Source organism: Pantherophis guttatus, chromosome 7 (genome assembly GCF_059756535.1).
Source record: "Pantherophis guttatus breed Tessera chromosome 7, ASM5975653v1, whole genome shotgun sequence".
In the NCBI taxonomy this organism is placed as follows: Eukaryota; Metazoa; Chordata; class Lepidosauria; order Squamata; family Colubridae; genus Pantherophis; species Pantherophis guttatus.
This window is the reverse complement of record NC_142069.1, coordinates 5,701,327-5,723,973: the sequence shown is the minus strand read 5'-3', so window position 1 is coordinate 5,723,973 and position 22,647 is coordinate 5,701,327. Positions and strand designations below refer to the sequence as shown.

Sequence of the window (22,647 nt, the reverse complement as noted above, 5' to 3'; positions counted from 1 at the left end):
TGAGATGGGTTCTTACCTGGAATCCCAAAGGTGCTTTTTCAAGAAGCAAGAAGGTTCTTATTTCCTGTCAGTGAGAACAATAAACCAGTGCCTCCATAAGGTGTGAATGCTGCCTCAGTGGAGGTTTTTAAGAAGAGATTGGACGGCATAGGACAGTGGTGGCAAACCTTTTACTCACCGAGTACCAAACAGGTACATGCTTCGGAACCTTCGCGTATGCACATGCTTGTTGTGGCTCCGTTACCTGAGCCTGTGTCGTCGGCAGGAGAGGACTCTGAGAGTGAAGGAGAGGAGTTGGAAAGGCCTCCCTCTCCAGGACCCTCCTCTCTGGCAATGCCTTCGGTGTCCGCCGAAAGGCAAGAGATAGGGCCGGGGCCAAGCACGTCCATGCAGCCACAGGTGGACAGTGATGAGGGAAATGAGTCTTGGCTGGATCCCCGGCAGCGTAGCAGAGATAAGCGCGCGCAACAGAAGAAAAGGCATGCCAGAGATTAAGCTGAGTCACTGGACCACACCCCACAGGGTATAAAAGGGGGTGAGGTGGCATTCAGACTCTGTGACGGACAAAACTAACTACTATCAAGTCACATTGCATCTTTGGAAACAACATTATCGGCCTTGGATTTATTTTATGAACTGGACAATTCTTGACTGTGTGTATTTTGTTTTATGAGTAAAGTTCTTGGCAAGCAGCTACTGGGTTGCTGCCAAGCTTCTTATCGGAAGAATTGGTTGTCTGCCAGTTTATTTAACCCCCGGCTGTCTGTTTGTGTGCGTGTGTGAGACGGGGACAGAACAATGCTGTCTACCCTAACCTTCGGTTCCTCCCCCGTGCACTGCGTGCACAACTGCACCATTTGCACATGCGCATGGCTTTTTTGTGGCTCCCCATGCGCTGCGTGTGCAATTGCACCATCTGCACATGCGTACAGGTTTTGTGTGATTCCCCCCTGCGCTGTGCACGAAAATCACATGTGCTCGGTTTTCCCGCATGCAATGCATGCATGTGAATGCCATCTACACATGTGCACGCTGAGCGCAAGCACGCTTACACACATGCTCCAACCCAGGAGAGTGCCGAAGACCAGCTGAGTCTCCTGAATTGCGTGCATGAACACCGGAGGCCTGAACACCAGCTGGGGTGTGCGCAGCTGCAGGTGAGTTGGGCAACAGCTCGCGTGCCTGGAAAGATGGCTCTGCGTGCCACCTCAGGCAAGCCTGCCACCTCGGGTACGCATGCCACCTCGGGCACGCGCGCCATAGGTTCGCCATCACGGGTATAGGATCTCCTGCTGGAGCAAGAGGTTGGACTAGGAGATTAGCATCAGAATAGAGCTGGAAGGGCTCATGGAGGTCTTCTAGTCCAGCCCCCTGCTTAAGCAGCAGACACTATACCATTTCAGAGAAGGGCTGTCCAGTCTCTTCTTACAAACCTCCAATGTTGCAGCCCCCACAACATCTGAAGGCAAGCTTTTCCACTGGTTAATTGTCTTCACTGTTAGGAAGTGTCTCCTCAACTCCAGGTTGCTTCTCTCCTTGATTAGTTTGCCTCCATTGTTTTCTCTCCTGACAACAGAATGTTTTGGAAAATAAATACGTGAATCTCCGACGTGCCTTCCAACTCAGTTATTCTGTTATTTTGTTATTCTGTTAACGGCCGGTACGCTCTCATAGAGAGGGGCTCCTCCGGGTGCCGTCAGCTAAACAATGTCGACTGACGGCCCCCAGGGGGAGGGCCTTCTCTGTGGGGGCACCCACTATCTGGAACAAGCTCCCCCCAGAGATACGGAGGATCCCGGATCTGCACACTTTCCGCCGTGCTCTTAAGACCCTCCTATTCCAGCAAGCCGGCCTGGCCTAATTTTCTCCCCTGTTTTAAAATTTCTTTTAATCAAAATTTTAATCTGTTTTAAATTATTGGGATTTTTAATTGTCTCGGGCTAAATTATTTAATCTGGTTTTAATTATGTTTTTTAACTTTTGTATCTGTATTTTATTTTGTGCCTGTTCACTGCCCTGAGTCCTTCGGGAGTAGGGTGGTATATAAATCTAATAAAACTAAACTAGGTATCTAGTTTCTAGTCTAAGTATCTAGTCCTCTTGCTACCAGGATTTTCAGGATTTCTTCATGATGCACAGATAGGAAACAGGCCCCTACCTCTCTGGTGTCTGGATTTCTTGTCTGTGGATTTGTTAGACACGAAGACAATAGAACTGCAGAATTCATGCAAAATTATGGTCATAAATTGAGAACTAGCTGTAGTGCAAAACTCTTTTGTAGCTGAGCTTTCAGAACAAAAGGTAAAACCTCCTCTCAAGGACGGTAGTAACAGATGTACCATAACAGAATGACTGCTGAAAAAATTGAAGAGAATATTTTCCACAATAAAAAGTGAATAGAAATAAAAGGTAAATTCCCATCAGAGATTAAAAGAAATAAGACCACAGCCTTCAAAAACTAATAGAATACAAAATCCTTGTAGCAAAAATCCAGTGTAAATGTAAAGCAAATCAGATCTCTTTCACTCTCACCATCGACTTCCATTTGGTGAAAGCGAAAATGATTCAGAACCCCAAAATAAAGCAGTAAAAAGATGCAAAAAAAAAATACACATTAAAATCCAGCAAAGGGTTAGCATGAATCAGCATTCAGCCAAACAATTAACAGTTGAAAATGAAAATCAAAAAGAAAAAGTAAACTTTAAAATGTGCGGGTAAAACCGAGGTGAGCTTAAAAAAAATAACAGCTGAAAGGAAAAGGTGGAGACCCCACCTTCCAACTACTCTGGTTGAAATTTTTAACCATTCCTCTTCCCGGGCAGGCACTGCACACAACTAGACACATGGACAGTTTTTTCCTGAACTCTGCTAAACAAATAATTCCCTCAACACTGTCAAACTATTTACGAAGTCTGCACTACTATCAATCTTCTCATCATTCCCACCACCCATCTCCTCCCACTTATGACTGTATGACTGTAACTTTGTTGCTTGTATCCTTACGATTTATAATGATATTGTTTCCTAATTGCTTATTTGTACCCTATGACTATCATTAAGTGCTGTACCTTATGATTCTTGATGAACGTATCTTTTCTTTTATGCACACTAAGAGCATATGCACCAAGACAGATTCCTTGTGTGTCCAATCACACTTGGCCAATAAAAAAAAAAATCTATTCTTCTCTGGAATTGAAGAAGAGAGGGTTCAAATATAGACAATCTGTGGGCTGCTTTTTAGTTTCATGTTGTTGGCTTCCAAAACTTGAACTGCTTCCTCCATTTACGCACAGAGGCAGTTCCACGGAAATGACCTTCTAATCAAGTATATCTCAAGATCCATCAAAAGAACAGTCAAGCGTTCATTTCTTCAGAAAGGTACCAGGAAATAGCCAGAAATTAAATCTTGGAGCAGAGGCCTCCATCTGTACTGTGAATCTTTTCTTTCTACACGGCTTCATGCTTGTCTACAAGTAAGAGGCTAATCAGGCCCAGCTGCATTGATGAGCCTTCTGCTGGATAAAGATAAAGCAATGTGTGATGTTTTCTTATTGGTTGTCACTGTTGCAGGACACATGCTTGACCTATGCTCTTTCAACCCTGGATATAGTCACCTTGTCAACTCTGAAGCTGACTTGACCAAAGCCATGGTGAAGCTTCAATGTTGCCACACTGGAGCTGAGGAATAGGGAGGGGGGGTTAGAGATAGCTGGAGTTTTGTAGCCAAAACAAAATACTTTCTCTTGGGAACCAAGGTCATTCTCACACCTGGCCTGAGGAAGGGGGAGTGAGGTCACCAGGCAACCAGAGAGTATCTTGATTGAACCATGTGACTGATTGTTTGGGGTTGGGGGAAAACTTTTACTTTTAATTAGGTGAAAACCGTGGGAAACTTCAGAGTCGGTTTTCACCAGATCTGTGCCAATATGATATATCCAATAAAGCTGTTCTTTGAGGAGTCCACCTGCCTCAAAGTTTTTCTTGCTAGGGGTCTATTACTTGGAACCCTGACACATCTGTTGTTTGCCCAGATGTCAGCTTTTGGTTACTACAACTCGATAATCTATTAGAAGCATGTGCAAAAGCACTAGCAAAAGCCCTTAGACTTATACAGCCCTCTCTAAGTGGTTTACAGCTTATTGCCCCCAACAATCTGGGTCCTCATTTTACCAACCTCAGAAGGATGGAAGGCTGAGTCAACCTTGAGCCAGTCAGGATTAGATTACACCAGAACAGAGTTGGAAGGGACATTGGAGGATTTCTAGTCCAGCTCCCTGCTCAAGCAGGAGATTGATACATTAGTTATGGTTAATGTAGGCAAAGAGGTTTAAGCATGTAGTCCTCTTGCTACGAGGATTTTCAATACTCCTTCATGAATCAGAGAAAGGAAACAGACTCCAATATCTGGGTTTCCTGCCTATGGATTTGTCAGTCCCAGAGGCGATTGAACTGCTGCAACAGAATTCATGCACACTTGGGTTGAGTCCATAGAAATGCAATGTCATGCACATTAGAAACAAGGGTCTTATCACTGCTGAGCGAGTCACATTTGGAATTTCGGAATGAAGTCTAAAGAGTTGCACATCCCTGGTTTAGAGGGCACAGACTAATATTCATTGAAGAGTGGTTAAGAAATTGGTCCTTGGTCCATCAGCAACATGGAAAAGTATGATAACAGAGCTCCAGGAAAGCAGAAATAATTTCATAGGCATCTTATTTATTTTTTATTTCTTTATAAATAACTGAAAGCGGCAAACGTATCTAATACTCCTTCCTCCTGTTTTCCCAACAATGACATCCCCATGAGTTGAGTTGGGTTGGGCTGAGACAGAATGATTGATGCAAAGTCATCCAGTCAGCTTTTATGCCTAAGGTGGGACTAAAACTCGTCATCTCCTGATGATTGGCCCAAAGTCACGCAGCTGGCTTTCATGCCTAAGGCAGGACTAGAACTCACTGTCTCCTGGTGATTGGCCCAAAGTCACCCAGCTAGGTTTCATGCCTAAGGCAGGACTAGAATTCACTATCTCCTGTTGATTGGCCTAAAGTCACTCAGCCAGCTTTCATGCCTAAGGCAGGACTAGAACTCACTGTCTCCTGGTAATTGGCCCAAAATCACGCAGCTGGCTTTCATGCCTAAGGCAGGACTAGAACTCACTGTCTCCTGGTAATTGGCCCAAAATCACGCAGCTGGCTTTCATGCCTAAGGCAGGACTAGAACTCACTGTCTCCTGGTGATTGGCCCAAAGTCACCCAGCTAGGTTTCATGCCTAAGGCAGGACTAGAATTCACTATCTCCTGTTGATTGGCCTAAAGTCACTCAGCCAGCTTTCATGCCTAAGGCAGGACTAGAACTCACAGTCTCCTGGTTTCTAGGCCAGCATCTAAACTACAACACTACACTGGCTCTCTCTATTACCTCAGTGGCCATTTTGTTGGCTTGTTGAAAAATTCTGTCTAGTCATAATACTGAAGAAGGGAGTTGGGCTTGATTACCAAAATGAGCCCTTAAAAATAGAATAATAGAGTTGGAAGGGACCCCCAGTTTAGGAAGGAAACCCTATAATACCATTTCAGGCAAATGGTTGTCCAATCTCTTCTTTTTTTTTTTTATTGAAAAGTTTTATAAGAAATACAAACATTTTCTCCCCGCCCCACCCTTTCCCCCTCCCCTCCCTAGACTTCCCAGAACAGGCACATAGCGTTCACAAACACAAAGCTAAGATATGCTAACAAATTATTGCATTCATATTCTCCCTAAATCTTTAACTCCTTATAACTCAAAAACTATAAACATAAACTACTTAAAAATATTTCATTCATAAGCTATGTGAATCTTCTTGTTCGGATACTTTTTTTGCATATAGTCAATCCATCTTCTCCATTCTGATAAGTATCTTTCATTTGAATGATCTTTAAGATATGATGAAATTTTTGCCATCTCTGCCAGATGCACAACTTTTAATGTCCATTCCTCAATAGTGGGTGGATCTTCCTTCTTCCAGTACTGTGCCACCAGTAACCTGGCAGCTGTTATTAAATTCAAAACCAACTTAGTCTCTATTACAGTACAATCCGTGACTATTCCCAACAAAAAAAACCTGTGGTGTAAATTTAATTTTTTCCCCTTAAAATATTTTGAATAATCCACCATATTTTTATCCAAAAAGCCTTAATTTTTTTACATGTCCACCATATATGAAAATATGTAGCATCTTCACACTCACATCGCCAACACTTGGGTTGTAAATTTGGATACATGCAGGCTAGTTTTTTTGGGGTCTAAATGCCATCTATAAAACATTTTGTAAAAGTTCTCTCTTAAGAACCTTGATAGTACAGTGGTCTAAGCACCCTGTTATTAACACAGCTGCCTGCAATTTCTGCTGGTTCGAATCTCTCCAAGGCTCAAGGTTGACTCAGCCTTCCATCCTTTCTAAGGTAGGTGAAATGAGGACCCAGTTTGTGGGGGCAATAAGCTGACTTTGTATAAAATATACAAAAGTATGAAGGCTATTGCTTAACGCATTGTAAGCCGCCCTGAGTCTCCGGAGAAGGGCGGCATATAAATCAAATTAAAAAAAAAAAAGTTTTGAGCTTGTGTGAATCTTACATTTCTAACCCATATCTTTTCCCATGTATCCAACATTATTGGTTCACCTATGTTTCTATCTTGCAATCTCTTCTTAAAAACTTCCTTCTAACTATAGAGTAGAGTAGAATGGACAGAGGAGGAATAATCCTGGTGCTGTGGAATTCTTTTCTATCTTTGCATGAATAATATTTCAAAGTTCAAAGTTCCACTTGAAGGACCGACTGACAAAGCGCACGGTCGTATTGCTGCTATGGACCTTCTCCCTGGCTGCCTCTTTTCTCCTGCCTGCCACTGGGGAGGTGGTAGTGAACAGTTTCAGATGCTGCGGTCAGTTCTTATTGGTTGGAAAAGCCCCCAAACTGAAGTCAATAAATCCAGCCAGAATTTGCCAGTAGTGTAGCAACGAGTAGCAACCTGCCACAATCTATGAGCGAGACCAATGCATCCCCATATTCTCAGCATATAGCAATAGCAATAGCACTTAGTCATTATATACCGCTTCATAGTGCTTTCCAGCCCTCTCTAAAAGGTTTACAGAGTCAGCCTATTGCCCCCAACAATCTGTGTCCTCATTTTACCCACATCGGAAGGATGGAAGGCTGAGTCAACCTTGAGCCAGTCAGGATCGAACTCCTGGCAGTGGGCAGAATTAACCTACAACACTGCATTCTAACCACTGCCCCACCAGGAAGAAGAATGAGAAAGGGAATAAGAGAAGAAGGAAGGAAGATAAGGAAGGAAGGAAGGAAGGAAGGAAGGAAGGAAGGAAGGAAGGAAGGAAGATAGGGCAATAGCTCTTGGACTTATCTACTGCTTTTCAGTACTTTCCAACTCTCTATAAGCAGCTTGGAGAGTCAGCCTATTGCCCCCAACAATCTGTGTCCTCATTTTACCCACATCGGAAGGATGGAAGGCTGAGTCAACCTTGAGCCAGTCAGGATCGAACTCCTGGCAGTGGGCAGAATTAACCTACAATACTGCATTCTAACCACTGCCCCACCAGGAAGAAGAATGAGAAAGGGAATAGGAGAAGAAGGAAGGAAGATAAGGAAGATAAGGAAGATAAGGAAGGAAGGAAGGAAGGAAGAAAGGAAGGAAGGAAGGAAGGAAGGAAGGAAGGAAGGAAGGAAGGAAGGAAGGAGATGGAAGGAAGAAAGGAAGATAGGGCAATAGCTCTTAGACTTATTGACTGCTTTTCAGTACTTTCCAACTCTCTATAAGCAGCTTGGAGAGTCAGCCTATTGCCCCTAACAATCTGGCTCCTCATTCTACCAACCTTGGAAGGATGGAAGGCTGAGTCAACCTTGAGCCTGGTTAGATTCGATCTGCCAAACTGCTGGCAGATCAGTGATCAGCAGAAGTAGCCGGCAGTACTGCACTCTTAACAACTGCGCCACCGCAGCTCTTTTATAAATATCAACCTGGTGGGACCGGAAGAAGAAATGACTGGAAGATTGAACTGCAGTAAAAGCAGTTTCTAGTTTATGTTAAACATTCATGAAATGGAGGTGAACTTAGAGGAGCTATCAGAGGTGAGGAAATATGGCAAGATGGTGAAGTTAAGAATTATTTGCACTTTATTAATTCCAGTCTTCAATAAGAGCTAGACTATAAGAATTTTGTTGGCCTCATTGTTGACTGCACCTTATATTATATTTCCCCTATTTTTGGTTTTTATTTCGCTCTTGGAAATTGTCTTTTCTTTAGGTTTGCTCTTTGCAACATGGCTGATATCCAAAACCCCTTGCTGATATTTGCTGTCCCCTTCTCTGGAATTGAACGGGACGGGGGCCAAATGTCGAGAATCTGTGGGCTACTTTTTAGTTTCGAGTTGTTGGCTTCCAAAACTGTAACATGAACTGCTTCCTCCATTTACAGACAGAGGCAGTTCCACAGAAATGGCCCTCTAGATCAAGTATCTCTCAAGCCATCAAAAGTTTATCTTGAGTATCTGTCAAGCCATCCAAAAACGGTCAAGGGTTCATTTCTTTAGAAAGGTAACAGGAAATAGCCAAAATATAAATCTTGGAGCAGGGGCCTCGATCTGCATTGTGACTCTCCTCTGTCTACCTGACTTCTTCTGGTCTACAAGTAAGACACTGGTTTCAATTGTGAGTATTTTGCAGGGTAAGTTACTATGTGATGTTTTGTTATGGGCTGCAGCCAGTGGTGGGATTCAGCCAGTTCGCACCACTTCCGGAGAACCGGTTGTTAACCTTCTGAGCAGTTTGGTGAACTGATTGTTGGAAAAAAATCATTAGGTCAGAGAACCAGTTGTTAAATTACTTGAATCCCACCATTGGCTCTAGCCACTGTAGAAGCCATCTTGTGCAAATGCTTGAATTACGCTCTTCCCATCCTGGATATCGTCACCTGTTGTTTGCATCTTTGGGTTACTACAACTCGACCTTTGGTCAGAAGCACAAGGATTGTTAAATTAATGATGGTTAATGTAGGCAAAGAGGTTTAAGATTTGTTGGAAGGAAAATCCCTCTGGTTCAGTTCCAAGCTGGGAGAAAGGCATTGGAAATAAATAAAATAGAGGCTGGAGGCTGATTGGAAAGAGGGTCCGTGAATTGATGAAGCAGAACAAACCACATGTAATTCTGGGAGAGCTGACAAAATGGAGTTTAGACTGGGTAGGTTTTTATACCTTCTGGATTCCTATGGGGTCATGTAGGGGTCACGAGCCTTCCCTGCCCTGCCCTTCCTTCTCTTCTATCTAGAAATGTAAACAATCTGGTTGGCCTCCATCTGAACATGTGGAAAAGCTGGTCTTTATTAGCCATTGGCTATATTCAACCTCAAACGAATTCTTTGCTAAATTAAAGTGTTTCTTCTTCTTCTTCTTCTTCTTCTTCTTCTTCTTCTTCTTCTTCTTCTTCTTCTTCTTCTTCTTCTTCTTCTTCTTCTTCTTCTTCTCCTCCTCCTCCTCCTCCTCCTCCTCCTCCTCCTCCTCCTCCTTCCCCTTCCTCCTCTTCCTCCTCTTCCTCCTTCTCTCTCTCTCTCTCTCTCAGCAGAAAAGTTCTACTTGAAGGACCAACCGACCAATTGCACAGCCATGTTGCTGCTATGGATCCTCTCCCTGGCTGCCTCCTTTCTCCTGCCTGCAACTGGGGAGGTGGTACAAAGTTTCAGTACATGCAGTCAGTTCTTTTTGGATGAAAAGCCCCCTAACCTGGAGCCAGAGAATTTGGCCAGAATCTGCCAGAGGTATAACAACAGGTATCATTTTGCCACAATGTACGACACAGATCGGCGCATCCCCGTGTTCTCAGCGTATAAATATCAGCCTGGTAAGGCTCCAAGATGGGACGAGTGGATGATTGAACCGCAGGTAAGAGAAGTTCCTATCCTGAAGCTAAACATTCATCAAATGGGGGCCACCTTAAAGGAACAGTCAGTAGTTAGGAAATAAAGCAAGACAGTGCATTTAAGAATTATTTGTATATAATTATTTCCAGGATTCATCCGGTGCTAGGCTGGAAGGATTCTGTTCACCTCATTGTCTACCTTGGCAAGGTCTTACTTCCATCTGATTCTTTCCCAAAATGTTGTGGCCCGTCAGCGGCCAGTGCAGCTAGTAGCTGATTCCGACAACGAGGAGGCTGGTGTGGTGCTGCGCCAGCAGCCTGTGCAGCTGGCACTCGAATCGGACAATGAGGAGGTTGGAGAAGATGTGGTGCCAGAGGCAGGGATTCAGCCAGGGCCTTCATAACCTCCAGAAGTTCCCTTAAGTGAAGAGGACGAAGAGGAGGAGCCTCTTCTCGATGCACGGGTGCGCAGAGCTGCCAAAAGGCAGGAGTGGTGCCTCAAGAGGAGGTCTCCTCGAGAGTAAGGCTTGGGGCTAATTGGCCACTCCCTTAGCCTATTTAAGGAGGAACGCCAACTGGAAGCAATTTGCAGGGAACAACTCAGTTCACATACCTTCGTGTCTTGTCTTGCTTATCTTATCAGCTTCCTGCAAATTGCTTCTGGGCATTCTGCCAACCACAGTAAGCTTTCAGTATTATTCTTTGAATTCTTGGCGGCTTTTAATGCAGTTAATTAACAGCCGTTGTTGTACAAAACTGGTTTATTTAGTAAACTAAGGTTGGAACGGACTTCGTGTGTGCTGCGTTCTTTGGGGTCCGTAGCTGGGGCAGAACAGAAAAGAATCAAGTTCAGAGATCACCCCAAACCCAATATTTCACGCTCAATCAATGTGTGCTCTCTACTAGAAGATGGTTTAAAGTGGGCTTCTCAAGAGCATCAATCTGGGGTTTCAATTTCCAGAATCCTTACAAACTTCCCTGTGGGCTCGGATGCCTGGAAGATGCCATCCAACCTGCCATTGCAGAGTATCCCACACCCCATTCCCTGGCTGACTCACTGTAGATCTTTCCCCAGATTCAAGATCTTTGACTCAGTGTTGTGTAAATGCTAACCAGTCACGTTGCTTGTCTTTTCTTATTCCTAGCTTGCCCTGCCTGGGGATGATAATCGAAAGAGCATGGAACTAGAAGCCGATTGCGGAATCGACATCAATGTCCTTGAAAACAGCCAGGCTGTTGAACGGGATTACAAAGAGGGCGTTCTTTACGACAAGGGACACTTAACACCACCGTCCCATCAACCGGACCAGGCTAGCAAAGATGCAACCTTCACTTTAACCAACATTGTGCCCCAGTTACGCCAACTCAATACTGGAGAATGGAGATTATATGAGGAAAGTATGAAGAAATCTACTAAAGGGTGCCTTGATACATATGTCATTGTGGGTGTGGTGCCCGGCAATAAATCCATCAATGACAGAGTGAATGTACCCAGTCATATCTGGGCTGCAGCTTGTTGTGTGTTAAAAAACAATGAGAGAAAGTCCTGGGCAGTCCTTGCACAAAATGATAAGAATAAGGTAGTCCATCATAGCTTGGTGGACCTGCAAGCACAACTTGCTAATCTCTATGGGAAGGAAGTTGATCTTTTCGATAATGGTTGTAATGCACCGGATGTCTCGCAAAACTGAACTCACACAGCAAATAAAAGCAAAGTACAAATGTAGTAGCTTACTTGTTCAGCCTATGGAATGAAAGCGGTTAATTGTAATCCTGGCTTGTTCTGTGTGATTGTATTCCTCAGGGTGGCAAAAATCCAGGCCGCTTGATTAGTTTACGGTAATGATTATTATGGGAATCCAGCAAATAAATTAATCCAGTAGCCAGATTAAGGGTCTAGAGTTGACAGAGCTAAAATGGTTATCTCAATTTACAGGTTGTATAGGATTGATCATTTCAACACATGTACAATATAACCAGTGGTGGGTTGCTCCTGGTTTGGTCCGGTTCTATAGAACTGGTGGTAAAACCGATGGGAGGCTCCGCCCACCCACCATGATGTCATCATGGGGGAATCTGCGCATGCCCGCATGTGCTCCCTTTGCGAACTGGTAATAAAGGTACTTGAGTATAAATTGTGAAAAAGGGAAGTGCAGTGAGAAGGAATGAGCACTGATGCTGAACAGGAGTTATGCTTGATACAGATAATCCTCGAATTATGACTGTTAAATGAGTGTTCTGACAGTGCTGAAAAAAAGTAATTTACAACCAGTTCTTGCACTTAAGGACCATCGCAGTGTCAACACAGTCAGCTCAAAATTGGGGTGATTGGCAACTGGCATGTGTTTACGATGGCTGCAGTGCAGAGGTAGGTTTCAGCAGGTTCTGACCAGTTCTGGAGAACCAGTAGCGGAAATTTTGAGTAGTTCGGAGAACCGGTAGTGAAAATTCTGACTGGCCCCGGCCCCATCTATTCTCTGCCTCCCGAGTCCCAGCTGATCGGGAGGAAATGGGGATTTTGCAGTAACCTTCCCCTGGAGGGGGGTGGGAATGGAGATTTTACAGTATCCGTCCCCTGCCACGCCCACCAAGCCACACCCACAGAACCAGTAGTAAAAAATTTTGAAACCCACCACTGCTGCAGTGTCCGAAGATCACCATTTGCAACCATCCCGGGGGGCTCCTGATAGGTAAAGTCAAAAGGGGGAGCTGGTTTTGTTTAATGACCTCAACAACAAAGGTTGTAAAAGCAGGTCTGACTCACTTAATGGTTACATTGCTTAGTGACAGAGATTCTGGTCGCAATTGTGATTGCAAATTGATGCCTTCCTGTATTTACCTGCTTCTGATGCTTTGTCAATAAATGCTTTTTCTTAGTTCTTGCAATAAACTTGCTTATCAAAGATCTGTGTCCTTGTGTCACTTTCAGTAAATCAACCTGGAAAAGCTTGATCATTCTGTTTTATCAGTCAAACGAGTATGGGGCAGGGAGAAGGCGTATTGCTAAATAATTTCATTCCTCCCCCACTATTTTGTCCTTGTTGATTGATTGATTAACTGCCATTAAGTGCCATCAATTTTTTTTTATGGACAAAGGATGGATGTTTGGTGTTGTAATTTAGGTCCAACAGTCCTGAATTCTTGAGTTCTTCACTTAAAAGCCTCTGGATCCAATATGGCTTAATTCTAAATAAGTATTAATTAATTAATTGATTGATTGATTTTTAATTAATTAATTTTTAATTAATTTTAAATTAATTAATTCTAAATTCATTCTAAATAAATAAATAAACATCGAATTGTTAACTAGGGCATACAAAACCTTTGCCAGACCAATTCTCGAATACAGCTCGTCTGCCTGGAATCCACACTGTATAACAGACATTAATACAATTGAGCGAGTCCAGAGGTATTTCACGAGAAGAGTACTCCACTCCTCTGCTCACCATAGAATCCCTTATGCCTCCAGGCTCAAAATTTTAGGCTTGGACAACCTAGAACTACGCTGACTACGGTCTGACTTAAGCGTAGTACACAAAATTGTCTGCTACAACATCCTACCTGTCAATGACTACTTCAGCTTCAACCTCAATAAGACACGGGCAAACAATCAATACAAACTTAAAGTAAACCACTCCAAACTCGATTGCAGAAAATACGACTTCAGCAACAGAGTGGTCAATGTCTGGAATGCACTACCTGACTCTGTTGTTATGTCCTCAAACCCCCCAAACTTTAACCTTAAACTGTCTACTGTGGACCTCACCCCATTCCTAAGAGGTCCGTAAAGGGAGCGTGCATAAGCGCACCAGCGTGCCTTCCGTCCCTGTCCTACTGTCCCCATTTATTCGTACTCATTTCCTGTGTTCATGTCCATAAGTTTATACTTACACCTGTTTTCTTGTACATGTTTGGCAAACTAGATTTATATATATATATATAAAATTTATATTTTGCTGATAAAGAAATAGGTGTCTTGATAGAAAAACACTTAATATACTGTATATATATATTAAGTGTTTTTCTGGCCTTGGAAAAGATCCTGGCGGAGGCCAAAAGCAAATCAGTTTCACACTGTTGCTTAAAAAAGGCATTGATTTGCCCATATCCTCAGCTGAGGGCTTTATATCCCTCTCCGAGCTGATTTACAGAATCAGCATCTTGCCTCCACAATCTGGGTCCTCATTTTACTGACCTCAGAAGGATGGAAGGCCGAGTCAACCTTGAGCCGGTCAGGATTGAACTCCTGGCAGTGGGCAGAATTAACCTACAATACTGCATTCTAACCACTGCCCCACCAGGAAGAAGAATGAGAAAGGGAATAGGAGAAGAAGGAAGGAAGATAAGGAAGATAAGGAAGGAAGGAAGGAAGGAAGGAAGGAAGGAAGGAAGGAAGGAAGGAAGGAGATGGAAGGAAGAAAGGAAGATAGGGCAATAGCTCTTAGACTTATCGACTGCTTTTCAGTACTTTCCAACTCTCTATAAGCAGCTTGGAGAGTCAGCCTATTGCCCCTAACAATCTGGCTCCTCATTCTACCAACCTTGGAAGGATGGAAGGCTGAGTCAACCTTGAGCCTGGTTAGATTCGATCTGCCAAACTGCTGGCAGATCAGTGATCAGCAGAAGTAGCCGGCAGTACTGCACTCTTAACGTCTGCGCCACTGCAGCTCTTTTATAAATATCAACCTGGTGGGACCGGAAGAAGAAATGACTGGAAGATTGAACTGCAGTAAAAGCAGTTTCTAGTTTTTGTTAAACATTCATGAAATGGAGATGAACTTAGAGGAGCTATCAGAGGTGAGGAAATATGGCAAGATGGTGAAGTTAAGAATTATTTGCACTTTATTAATTCCAGTCTTCAATAAGAGCTAGACTATAAGAATTTTGTTGGCCTCATTGTTGACTGCACCTTATATTATATTTCCCCTATTTTTGGTTTTTATTTCGCTTTTGGAAATTGTCTTTTCTTTAGGTTTGCTCTTTGCAACATGGCTGATATCCAAAACACCTTGCTGATATTTGCTGTCCCCTTCTCTGGAATTGAACGGGACGGGGGCCAAATGTCGAGAATCTGTGGGCTACTTTTTAGTTTCGAGTTGTTGGCTTCCAAAACTGTAACATGAACTGCTTCCTCCATTTACAGACAGAGGCAGTTCCACAGAAATGGCCCTCTAGATCAAGTATCTCTCAAGCCATCAAAAGTTTATCTTGAGTATCTGTCAAGCCATCCAAAAACAGTCAAGGGTTCATTTCTTTAGAAAGGTAACAGGAAATAGCCAAAATATAAATCTTGGAGCAGGGGCCTCGATCTGCATTGTGACTCTCCTCTGTCTACCTGACTTCTTCTGGTCTACAAGTAAGACACTGGTTTCAATTGTGAGTATGTTGCAGGGTAAGTTACTATGTGATGTTTTGTTATGGGCTGCAGCCAGTGGTGGGATTCAGCCAGTTCGCACCACTTCCGGAGAACCAGTTGTTAACCTTCTGAGCAGTTTGGTGAACTGATTGTTGGAAAAAAATCATTAGGTCAGAGAACCAGTTGTTAAATTACTTGAATCCCACCATTGGCTCTAGCCACTGTAGAAGCCATCTTGTGCAAATGCTTGAATTACGCTCTTCCCATCCTGGATATCGTCACCTGTTGTTTGCATCTTTGGGTTACTACAACTCAACCTTTGGTCAGAAGCACAAGGATTGTTAAATTAATAATGGTTAATGTAGGCAAAGAGGTTTAAGATTTGTTGGAAGGAAAATCCCTCTGGTTCAGTTCCAAGCTGGGAGAAAGACATTGGAAATAAATAAAATAGAGGCTGGAGGCTGATTGGAAAGAGGGTCCGTGAATTGATGAAGCAGAACAAACCACATGTAATTCTGGGAGAGCTGACAAAATGGAGTTTAGACTGGGTAGGTTTTTATACCTTCTGGATTCCTATGGGGTCATGTAGGGGTCACGAGCCTTCCCTTCCCTGCCCTTCCTTCTCTTCTATCTAGAAACGTAAACAATCTGGTTGGCCTCCATCTGAACATGTGGAAAAGCTGGTCTTTATTAGCCATTGGCTATATTCAACCTCAAACTAATTCTTTGCTAAATTAAAGTGTTTCTTCTTCTTCTTCTTCTTCTTCTTCTTCTTCTTCTTCTTCTTCTTCTTCTTCTTCTTCTTCTTCTTCTTCTTCTTCTTCTTCTCCTCCTCCTCCTCCTCCTCCTCCTCCTCCTCCTCCTCCTCCTCCCCCTTCCTTCTCTTCCTCCTCTTCCTCCTCCTCTCTCTCTCTCTCTCTCAGCAGAAAAGTTCTACTTGAAGGACCAACCGACCAATTGCACAGCCATGTTGCTGCTATGGATCCTCTCCCTGGCTGCCTCCTTTCTCCTGCCTGCAACTGGGGAGGTGGTACAAAGTTTCAGTACATGCAGTCAGTTCTTTTTGGATGAAAAGCCCCCTAACCTGGAGCCAGAGAATTTGGCCAGAATCTGCCAGAGGTATAACAACAGGTATCATTTTGCCACAATGTACGACACAGATCGGCGCATCCCCGTGTTCTCAGCGTATAAATATCAGCCTGGTAAGGCTCCAAGATGGGACGAGTGGATGATTGAACCGCAGGTAAGAGAAGTTCCTATCCTGAAGCTAAACATTCATCAAATGGGGGCCACCTTAAAGGAACAGTCAGTAGTTAGGAAATAAAGCAAGACAGTGCATTTAAGAATTATTTGTATATAATTATTTCCAGGATTCATCCGGTGCTAGGCTGGAAGGATTCTGTTCACCTCATTGTCTACCTTGGCAAGGTCTTACTTCCATCTGATTCTTTCCCAAAATGTTGTGGCCCGTCAGCGGCCAGTGCAGCTAGTAGCTGATTCCGACAGCGAGGAGGCTGGTGTGGTGCTGCGCCAGCAGCCTGTGCAGCTGGCACTCGAATCGGACAATGAGGAGGTTGGAGAAGATGTGGTGCCAGAGGCAGGGATTCAGCCAGGGCCTTCATAACCTCCAGAAGTTCCCTTAAGTGAAGAGGACGAAGAGGAGGAGCCTCTTCTCGATGCACGGGTGCGCAGAGCTGCCAAAAGGCAGGAGTGGCGCCTCAAGAGGAGGTCTCCTCGAGAGTAAGGCTTGGGGCTAATTGGCCACTCCCTTAGCCTATTTAAGGAGGAACGCCAACTGGAAGCAATTTGCAGGGAACAACTCAGTTCACATACCTTCGTGTCTTGTCTTGCTTATCTTATCAGCTTCCTGCAAATTGCTTCTGGGCATTCTGCCAACCACAGTAAGCTTTCAGTATTATTCTTTGAATTCTTGGCGGCTTTTAATGCAGTTAATTAACAGCCGTTGTTGTACAAAACTGGTTTATTTAGTAAACTAAGGTTGGAACGGACTTCGTGTGTGCTGCGTTCTTTGGGGTCCGTAGCTGGGGCAGAACAGAAAAGAATCAAGTTCAGAGATCACCCCAAACCCAATATTTCACGCTCAATCAATGTGTGCTCTCTACTAGAAGATGGTTTAAAGTGGGCTTCTCAAGAGCATCAATCTGGGGTTTCAATTTCCAGAATCCTTACAAACTTCCCTGTGGGCTCGGATGCCTGGAAGATGCCATCCAACCTGCCATTGCAGAGTATCCCACACCCCATTCCCTGGCTGACTCACTGTAGATCTTTCCCCAGATTCAAGATCTTTGACTCAGTGTTGTGTAAATGCTAACCAGTCACGTTGCTTGTCTTTTCTTATTCCTAGCTTGCCCTGCCTGGGGATGATAATCGAAAGAGCATGGAACTAGAAGCCGATTGCGGAATCGACATCAATGTCCTTGAAAACAGCCAGGCTGTTGAACGGGATTACAAAGAGGGCGTTCTTTACGACAAGGGACACTTAACACCACCGTCCCATCAACCGGACCAGGCTAGCAAAGATGCAACCTTCACTTTAACCAACATTGTGCCCCAGTTACGCCAACTCAATACTGGAGAATGGAGATTATATGAGGAAAGTATGAAGAAATCTACTAAAGGGTGCCTTGATACATATGTCATTGTGGGTGCGGTGCCCGGCAATAAATCCATCAATGACAGAGTGAATGTACCCAGTCATATCTGGGCTGCAGCTTGTTGTGTGTTAAAAAACAATGAGAGAAAGTCCTGGGCAGTCCTTGCACAAAATGATAAGAATAAGGTAGTCCATCATAGCTTGGTGGACCTGCAAGCACAACTTGCTAATCTCTATGGGAAGGAAGTTGATCTTTTCGATAATGCTTGTAATGCACCGGATGTCTCGCAAAACTGAACTCACACAGCAAATAAAAGCAAAGTACAAATGTAGTAGCTTACTTGTTCAGCCTATGGAATGAAAGCGGTTAATTGTAATCCTGGCTTGTTCTGTGTGATTGTATTCCTCAGGGTGGCAAAAATCCAGGCCGTTTGATTAGTTTACGGTAATGATTATTATGGGAATCCAGCAAATAAATTAATCCAGTAGCCAGATTAAGGGTCTAGAGTTGACAGAGCTAAAATGGTTATCTCAATTTACAGGTTGTATAGGATTGATCATTTCAACACATGTACAATATAACCAGTGGTGGGTTGCTCCTGGTTTGGTCCGGTTCTATAGAACTGGTGGTAAAACCGATGGGAGGCTCCGCCCACCCACCATGATGTCATCATGGGGGAATCTGCGCATGCCCGCATGTGCTCCCTTTGCGAACTGGTAATAAAGGTACCTGAGTATAAATTGTGAAAAAGGGAAGTGCAGTGAGAAGGAATGAGCACTGATGCTGAACAGGAGTTATGCTTGATACAGATAATCCTCGAATTATGACTGTTAAATGAGTGTTCTGACAGTGCTGAAAAAAAGTAATTTACAACCAGTTCTTGCACTTAAGGACCATCGCAGTGTCAACACAGTCAGCTCAAAATTGGGGTGATTGGCAACTGGCATGTGTTTACGATGGCTGCAGTGCAGAGGTAGGTTTCAGCAGGTTCTGACCAGTTCTGGAGAACCAGTAGCGGAAATTTTGAGTAGTTCGGAGAACCGGTAGTGAAAATTCTGACTGGCCCCGGCCCCATCTATTCTCTGCCTCCCGAGTCCCAGCTGATCGGGAGAAAATGGGGATTTTGCAGTAACCTTCCCCTGGAGGGGGGTGGGAATGGAGATTTTACAGTATCCGTCCCCTGCCACGCCCACCAAGCCACACCCACAGAACCAGTAGTAAAAAATTTTGAAACCCACCACTGCTGCAGTGTCCAAAGATCACCATTTGCAACCATCCCGGGGGGCTCCTGATAGGTAAAGTCAAAAGGGGGAGCTGGTTTTGTTTAATGACCTCAACAACAAAGGTTGTAAAAGCAGGTCTGACTCACTTAATGGTTACATTGCTTAGTGACAGAGATTCTGGTCGCAATTGTGATTGCAAATTGATGCCTTCCTGTATTTACCTGCTTCTGATGCTTTGTCAATAAATGCTTTTTCTTAGTTCTTGCAATAAACTTGCTTATCAAAGATCTGTGTCCTTGTGTCACTTTCAGTAAATCAACCTGGAAAAGCTTGATCATTCTGTTTTATCAGTCAAACGAGTATGGGGCAGGGAGAAGGCGTATTGCTAAATAATTTCATTCCTCCCCCACTATTTTGTCCTTGTTGATTGATTGATTAACTGCCATTAAGTGCCATCAATTTTTTTTTATGGACAAAGGATGGATGTTTGGTGTTGTAATTTAGGTCCAACAGTCCTGAATTCTTGAGTTCTTCACTTAAAAGCCTCTGGATCCAATATGGCTTAATTCTAAATAAGTATTAATTAATTAATTAATTGATTGATTGATTTTTAATTAATTAATTTTTAATTAATTTTAAATTAATTAATTCTAAATTCATTCTAAATAAATAAATAAACATCGAATTGTTAACTAGGGCATACAAAACCTTTGCCAGACCAATTCTCGAATACAGCTCGTCTGCCTGGAATCCACACTGCATAACAGACATTAATACAATTGAGCGAGTCCAGAGGTATTTCACGAGAAGAGTACTCCACTCCTCTGCTCACCATAGAATCCCTTATGCCTCCAGGCTCAAAATTTTAGGCTTGGACAACCTAGAACTACGCTGACTACGGTCTGACTTAAGCGTAGTACACAAAATTGTCTGCTACAACATCCTACCTGTCAATGACTACTTCAGCTTCAACCTCAATAAGACACGGGCAAACAATCAATACAAACTTAAAGTAAACCACTCCAAACTCGATTGCAGAAAATACGACTTCAGCAACAGAGTGGTCAATGTCTGGAATGCACTACCTGACTCTGTTGTTATGTCCTCAAACCCCCCAAACTTTAACCTTAAACTGTCTACTGTGGACCTCACCCCATTCCTAAGAGGTCCGTAAAGGGAGCGTGCATAAGCGCACCAGCGTGCCTTCCGTCCCTGTCCTACTGTCCCCATTTATTCGTACTCATTTCCTGTGTTCATGTCCATAAGTTTATACTTACACCTGTTTTCTTGTACATGTTTGGCAAACTAGATTTATATATATATATATAAAATTTATATTTTGCTGATAAAGAAATAGGTGTCTTGATAGAAAAACACTTAATATACTGTATATATATATTAAGTGTTTTTCTGGCCTTGGAAAAGATCCTGGCGGAGGCCAAAAGCAAATCAGTTTCACACTGTTGCTTAAAAAAGGCATTGATTTGCCCATATCCTCAGCTGAGGGCTTTATATCCCTCTCCGAGCTGATTTACAGAATCAGCATCTTGCCTCCACAATCTGGGTCCTCATTTTACTGACCTCAGAAGGATGGAAGGCCGAGTCAACCTTGAGCCGGTCAGGATTGAACTCCTGGCAGTGGGCAGAATTAACCTACAATACTGCATTCTAACCACTGCCCCACCAGGAAGAAGAATGAGAAAGGGAATAGGAGAAGAAGGAAGGAAGATAAGGAAGATAAGGAAGGAAGGAAGGAAGGAAGGAAGGAAGGAAGGAAGGAAGGAAGGAAGGAAGGAAGGAGATGGAAGGAAGAAAGGAAGATAGGGCAATAGCTCTTAGACTTATCGACTGCTTTTCAGTACTTTCCAACTCTCTATAAGCAGCTTGGAGAGTCAGCCTATTGCCCCTAACAATCTGGCTCCTCATTCTACCAACCTTGGAAGGATGGAAGGCTGAGTCAACCTTGAGCCTGGTTAGATTCGATCTGCCAAACTGCTGGCAGATCAGTGATCAGCAGAAGTAGCCGGCAGTACTGCACTCTTAACGACTGCGCCACCGCAGCTCTTTTATAAATATCAACCTGGTGGGACCGGAAGAAGAAATGACTGGAAGATTGAACTGCAGTAAAAGCAGTTTCTAGTTTTTGTTAAACATTCATGAAATGGAGGTGAACTTAGAGGAGCTATCAGAGGTGAGGAAATATGGCAAGATGGTGAAGTTAAGAATTATTTGCACTTTATTAGTTCCAGTCTTCAATAAGAGCTAGACTATAAGAATTTTGTTGGCCTCATTGTTGACTGCACCTTATATTATATTTCCCCTATTTTTGGTTTTTATTTCGCTCTTGGAAATTGTCTTTTCTTTAGGTTTGCTCTTTGCAACAAGGCCTGATTTCCAAAACCCCTTGCTGATATTTGCTGTCCCCTTCTCTGGAATTGAACGGGACGGGGGCCAAATGTCGAGAATCTGTGGGCTACTTTTTAGTTTCGAGTTGTTGGCTTCCAAAACTGTAACATGAACTGCTTCCTCCATTTACAGACAGAGGCAGTTCCACAGAAATGGCCCTCTAGATCAAGTATCTCTCAAGCCATCAAAAGTTTATCTCGAGTATCTGTCAAGCCATCCAAAAACAGTCAAGGGTTCATTTCTTTAGAAAGGTAACAGGAAATAGCCAAAATATAAATCTTGGAGCAGGGGCCTCGATCTGCATTGTGACTCTCCTCTGTCTACCTGACTTCTTCTGGTCTACAAGCAAGAGACTGGTTTCAATTGTGAGTATTTTGCAGGGTAGGTTACTATGTGATGTTTTTTTTATGGGCTGCAGCCAGTGGTGGGATTCAGCCAGTTCGCACCACTTCCGGAGAACCGGTTGTTAACCTTCTGAGCAGTTTGGTGAACTGATTGTTGGAAAAAAATCATTAGGTCAGAGAACCAGTTGTTAAATTACTTGAATCCCACCATTGGCTCTAGCCACTGTAGAAGCCATCTTGTGCAAATGCTTGAATTACGCTCTTCCCATCCTGGATATCGTCACCTGTTGTTTGCATCTTTGGGTTACTACAACTCGACCTTTGGTCAGAAGCACAAGGATTGTTAAATTAATGATGGTTAACGTAGGCAAAGAGGTTTAAGATTTGTTGGAAGGAAAATCCCTCTGGTTCAGTTCCAAGCTGGGAGAAAGACATTGGAAATAAAATAGAGGCTGGAGGCTGATTGGAAAGAGGGTCCGTGAATTGATGAAGCAGAACAAACCAACGACATGTAATTCTGGGAGAGCTGACAAAATGGAGTTTAGACTGGGTAGGTTTTTATACCTTCTGGATTCCTATGGGGTCATGTAGGGGTCACGAGCCTTCCCTTCCCTGCCCTTCCTTCTCTTCTATCTAGAAATGTAAACAATCTGGTTGGCCTCCATCTGAACATGTGGAAAAGCTGGTCTTTATTAGCCATTGGCTATATTCAACCTCAAACTAATTCTTTGCTAAATTAAAGTGTTTCTTCTTCTTCTTCTTCTTCTTCTTCTTCTTCTTCTTCTTCTTCTTCT

General features: G+C 43.4%; 2 protein-coding genes across 3 annotated transcripts; both read left to right on the top strand.

The window, feature by feature from the left end:
- Window positions 1-8,671: 8,671 nt before the first annotated feature.
- Window positions 8,672-11,999, top strand: LOC148112759 (endonuclease domain-containing 1 protein-like). Its single transcript, XM_087873215.1, has 3 exons — window positions 8,672-8,722; window positions 9,616-9,932; window positions 11,055-11,999. Exons 2-3 carry the CDS (start codon window positions 9,657-9,659, stop codon window positions 11,598-11,600), a joined length of 822 nt encoding a protein of 273 aa, XP_087729341.1. The 5' UTR covers window positions 8,672-8,722; window positions 9,616-9,656; the 3' UTR covers window positions 11,601-11,999.
- A 3,234-nt stretch (window positions 12,000-15,233) lies between these two features.
- Window positions 15,234-19,112, top strand: LOC148112758 (endonuclease domain-containing 1 protein-like). Of its 2 annotated transcripts, none has more exons than XM_087873201.1 (3): window positions 15,234-15,285; window positions 16,192-16,508; window positions 17,631-19,112. In XM_087873201.1, the coding sequence occupies exons 2-3, from the start codon at window positions 16,233-16,235 to the stop codon at window positions 18,174-18,176; spliced, it is 822 nt and encodes a 273-aa protein (XP_087729327.1). In that variant the 5' UTR covers window positions 15,234-15,285; window positions 16,192-16,232; the 3' UTR covers window positions 18,177-19,112. The 2 variants fall into 2 exon arrangements, with proteins under 2 accessions (XP_087729327.1, XP_087729328.1); XM_087873202.1 differs by having other exon boundaries at window positions 15,244-15,285; window positions 16,189-16,508.
- The last annotated feature ends 3,535 nt before the right edge of the window (window positions 19,113-22,647 follow it).

Bases quoted from the DNA above. Each gene is read 5' to 3' on its own strand.
- LOC148112759 (XM_087873215.1), top strand. From the start codon at position 9,657: ATGTTGCTGCTATGGATCCTCTCCCTGGCTGCCTCCTTTCTCCTGCCT. The intron at 9,933-11,054 runs GTAAGAGAAGTT...TCTTATTCCTAG, and splicing joins AGTGGATGATTGAACCGCAG to CTTGCCCTGCCTGGGGATGA.
- LOC148112758 (XM_087873201.1), top strand. From the start codon at position 16,233: ATGTTGCTGCTATGGATCCTCTCCCTGGCTGCCTCCTTTCTCCTGCCT. The intron at 16,509-17,630 runs GTAAGAGAAGTT...TCTTATTCCTAG, and splicing joins AGTGGATGATTGAACCGCAG to CTTGCCCTGCCTGGGGATGA.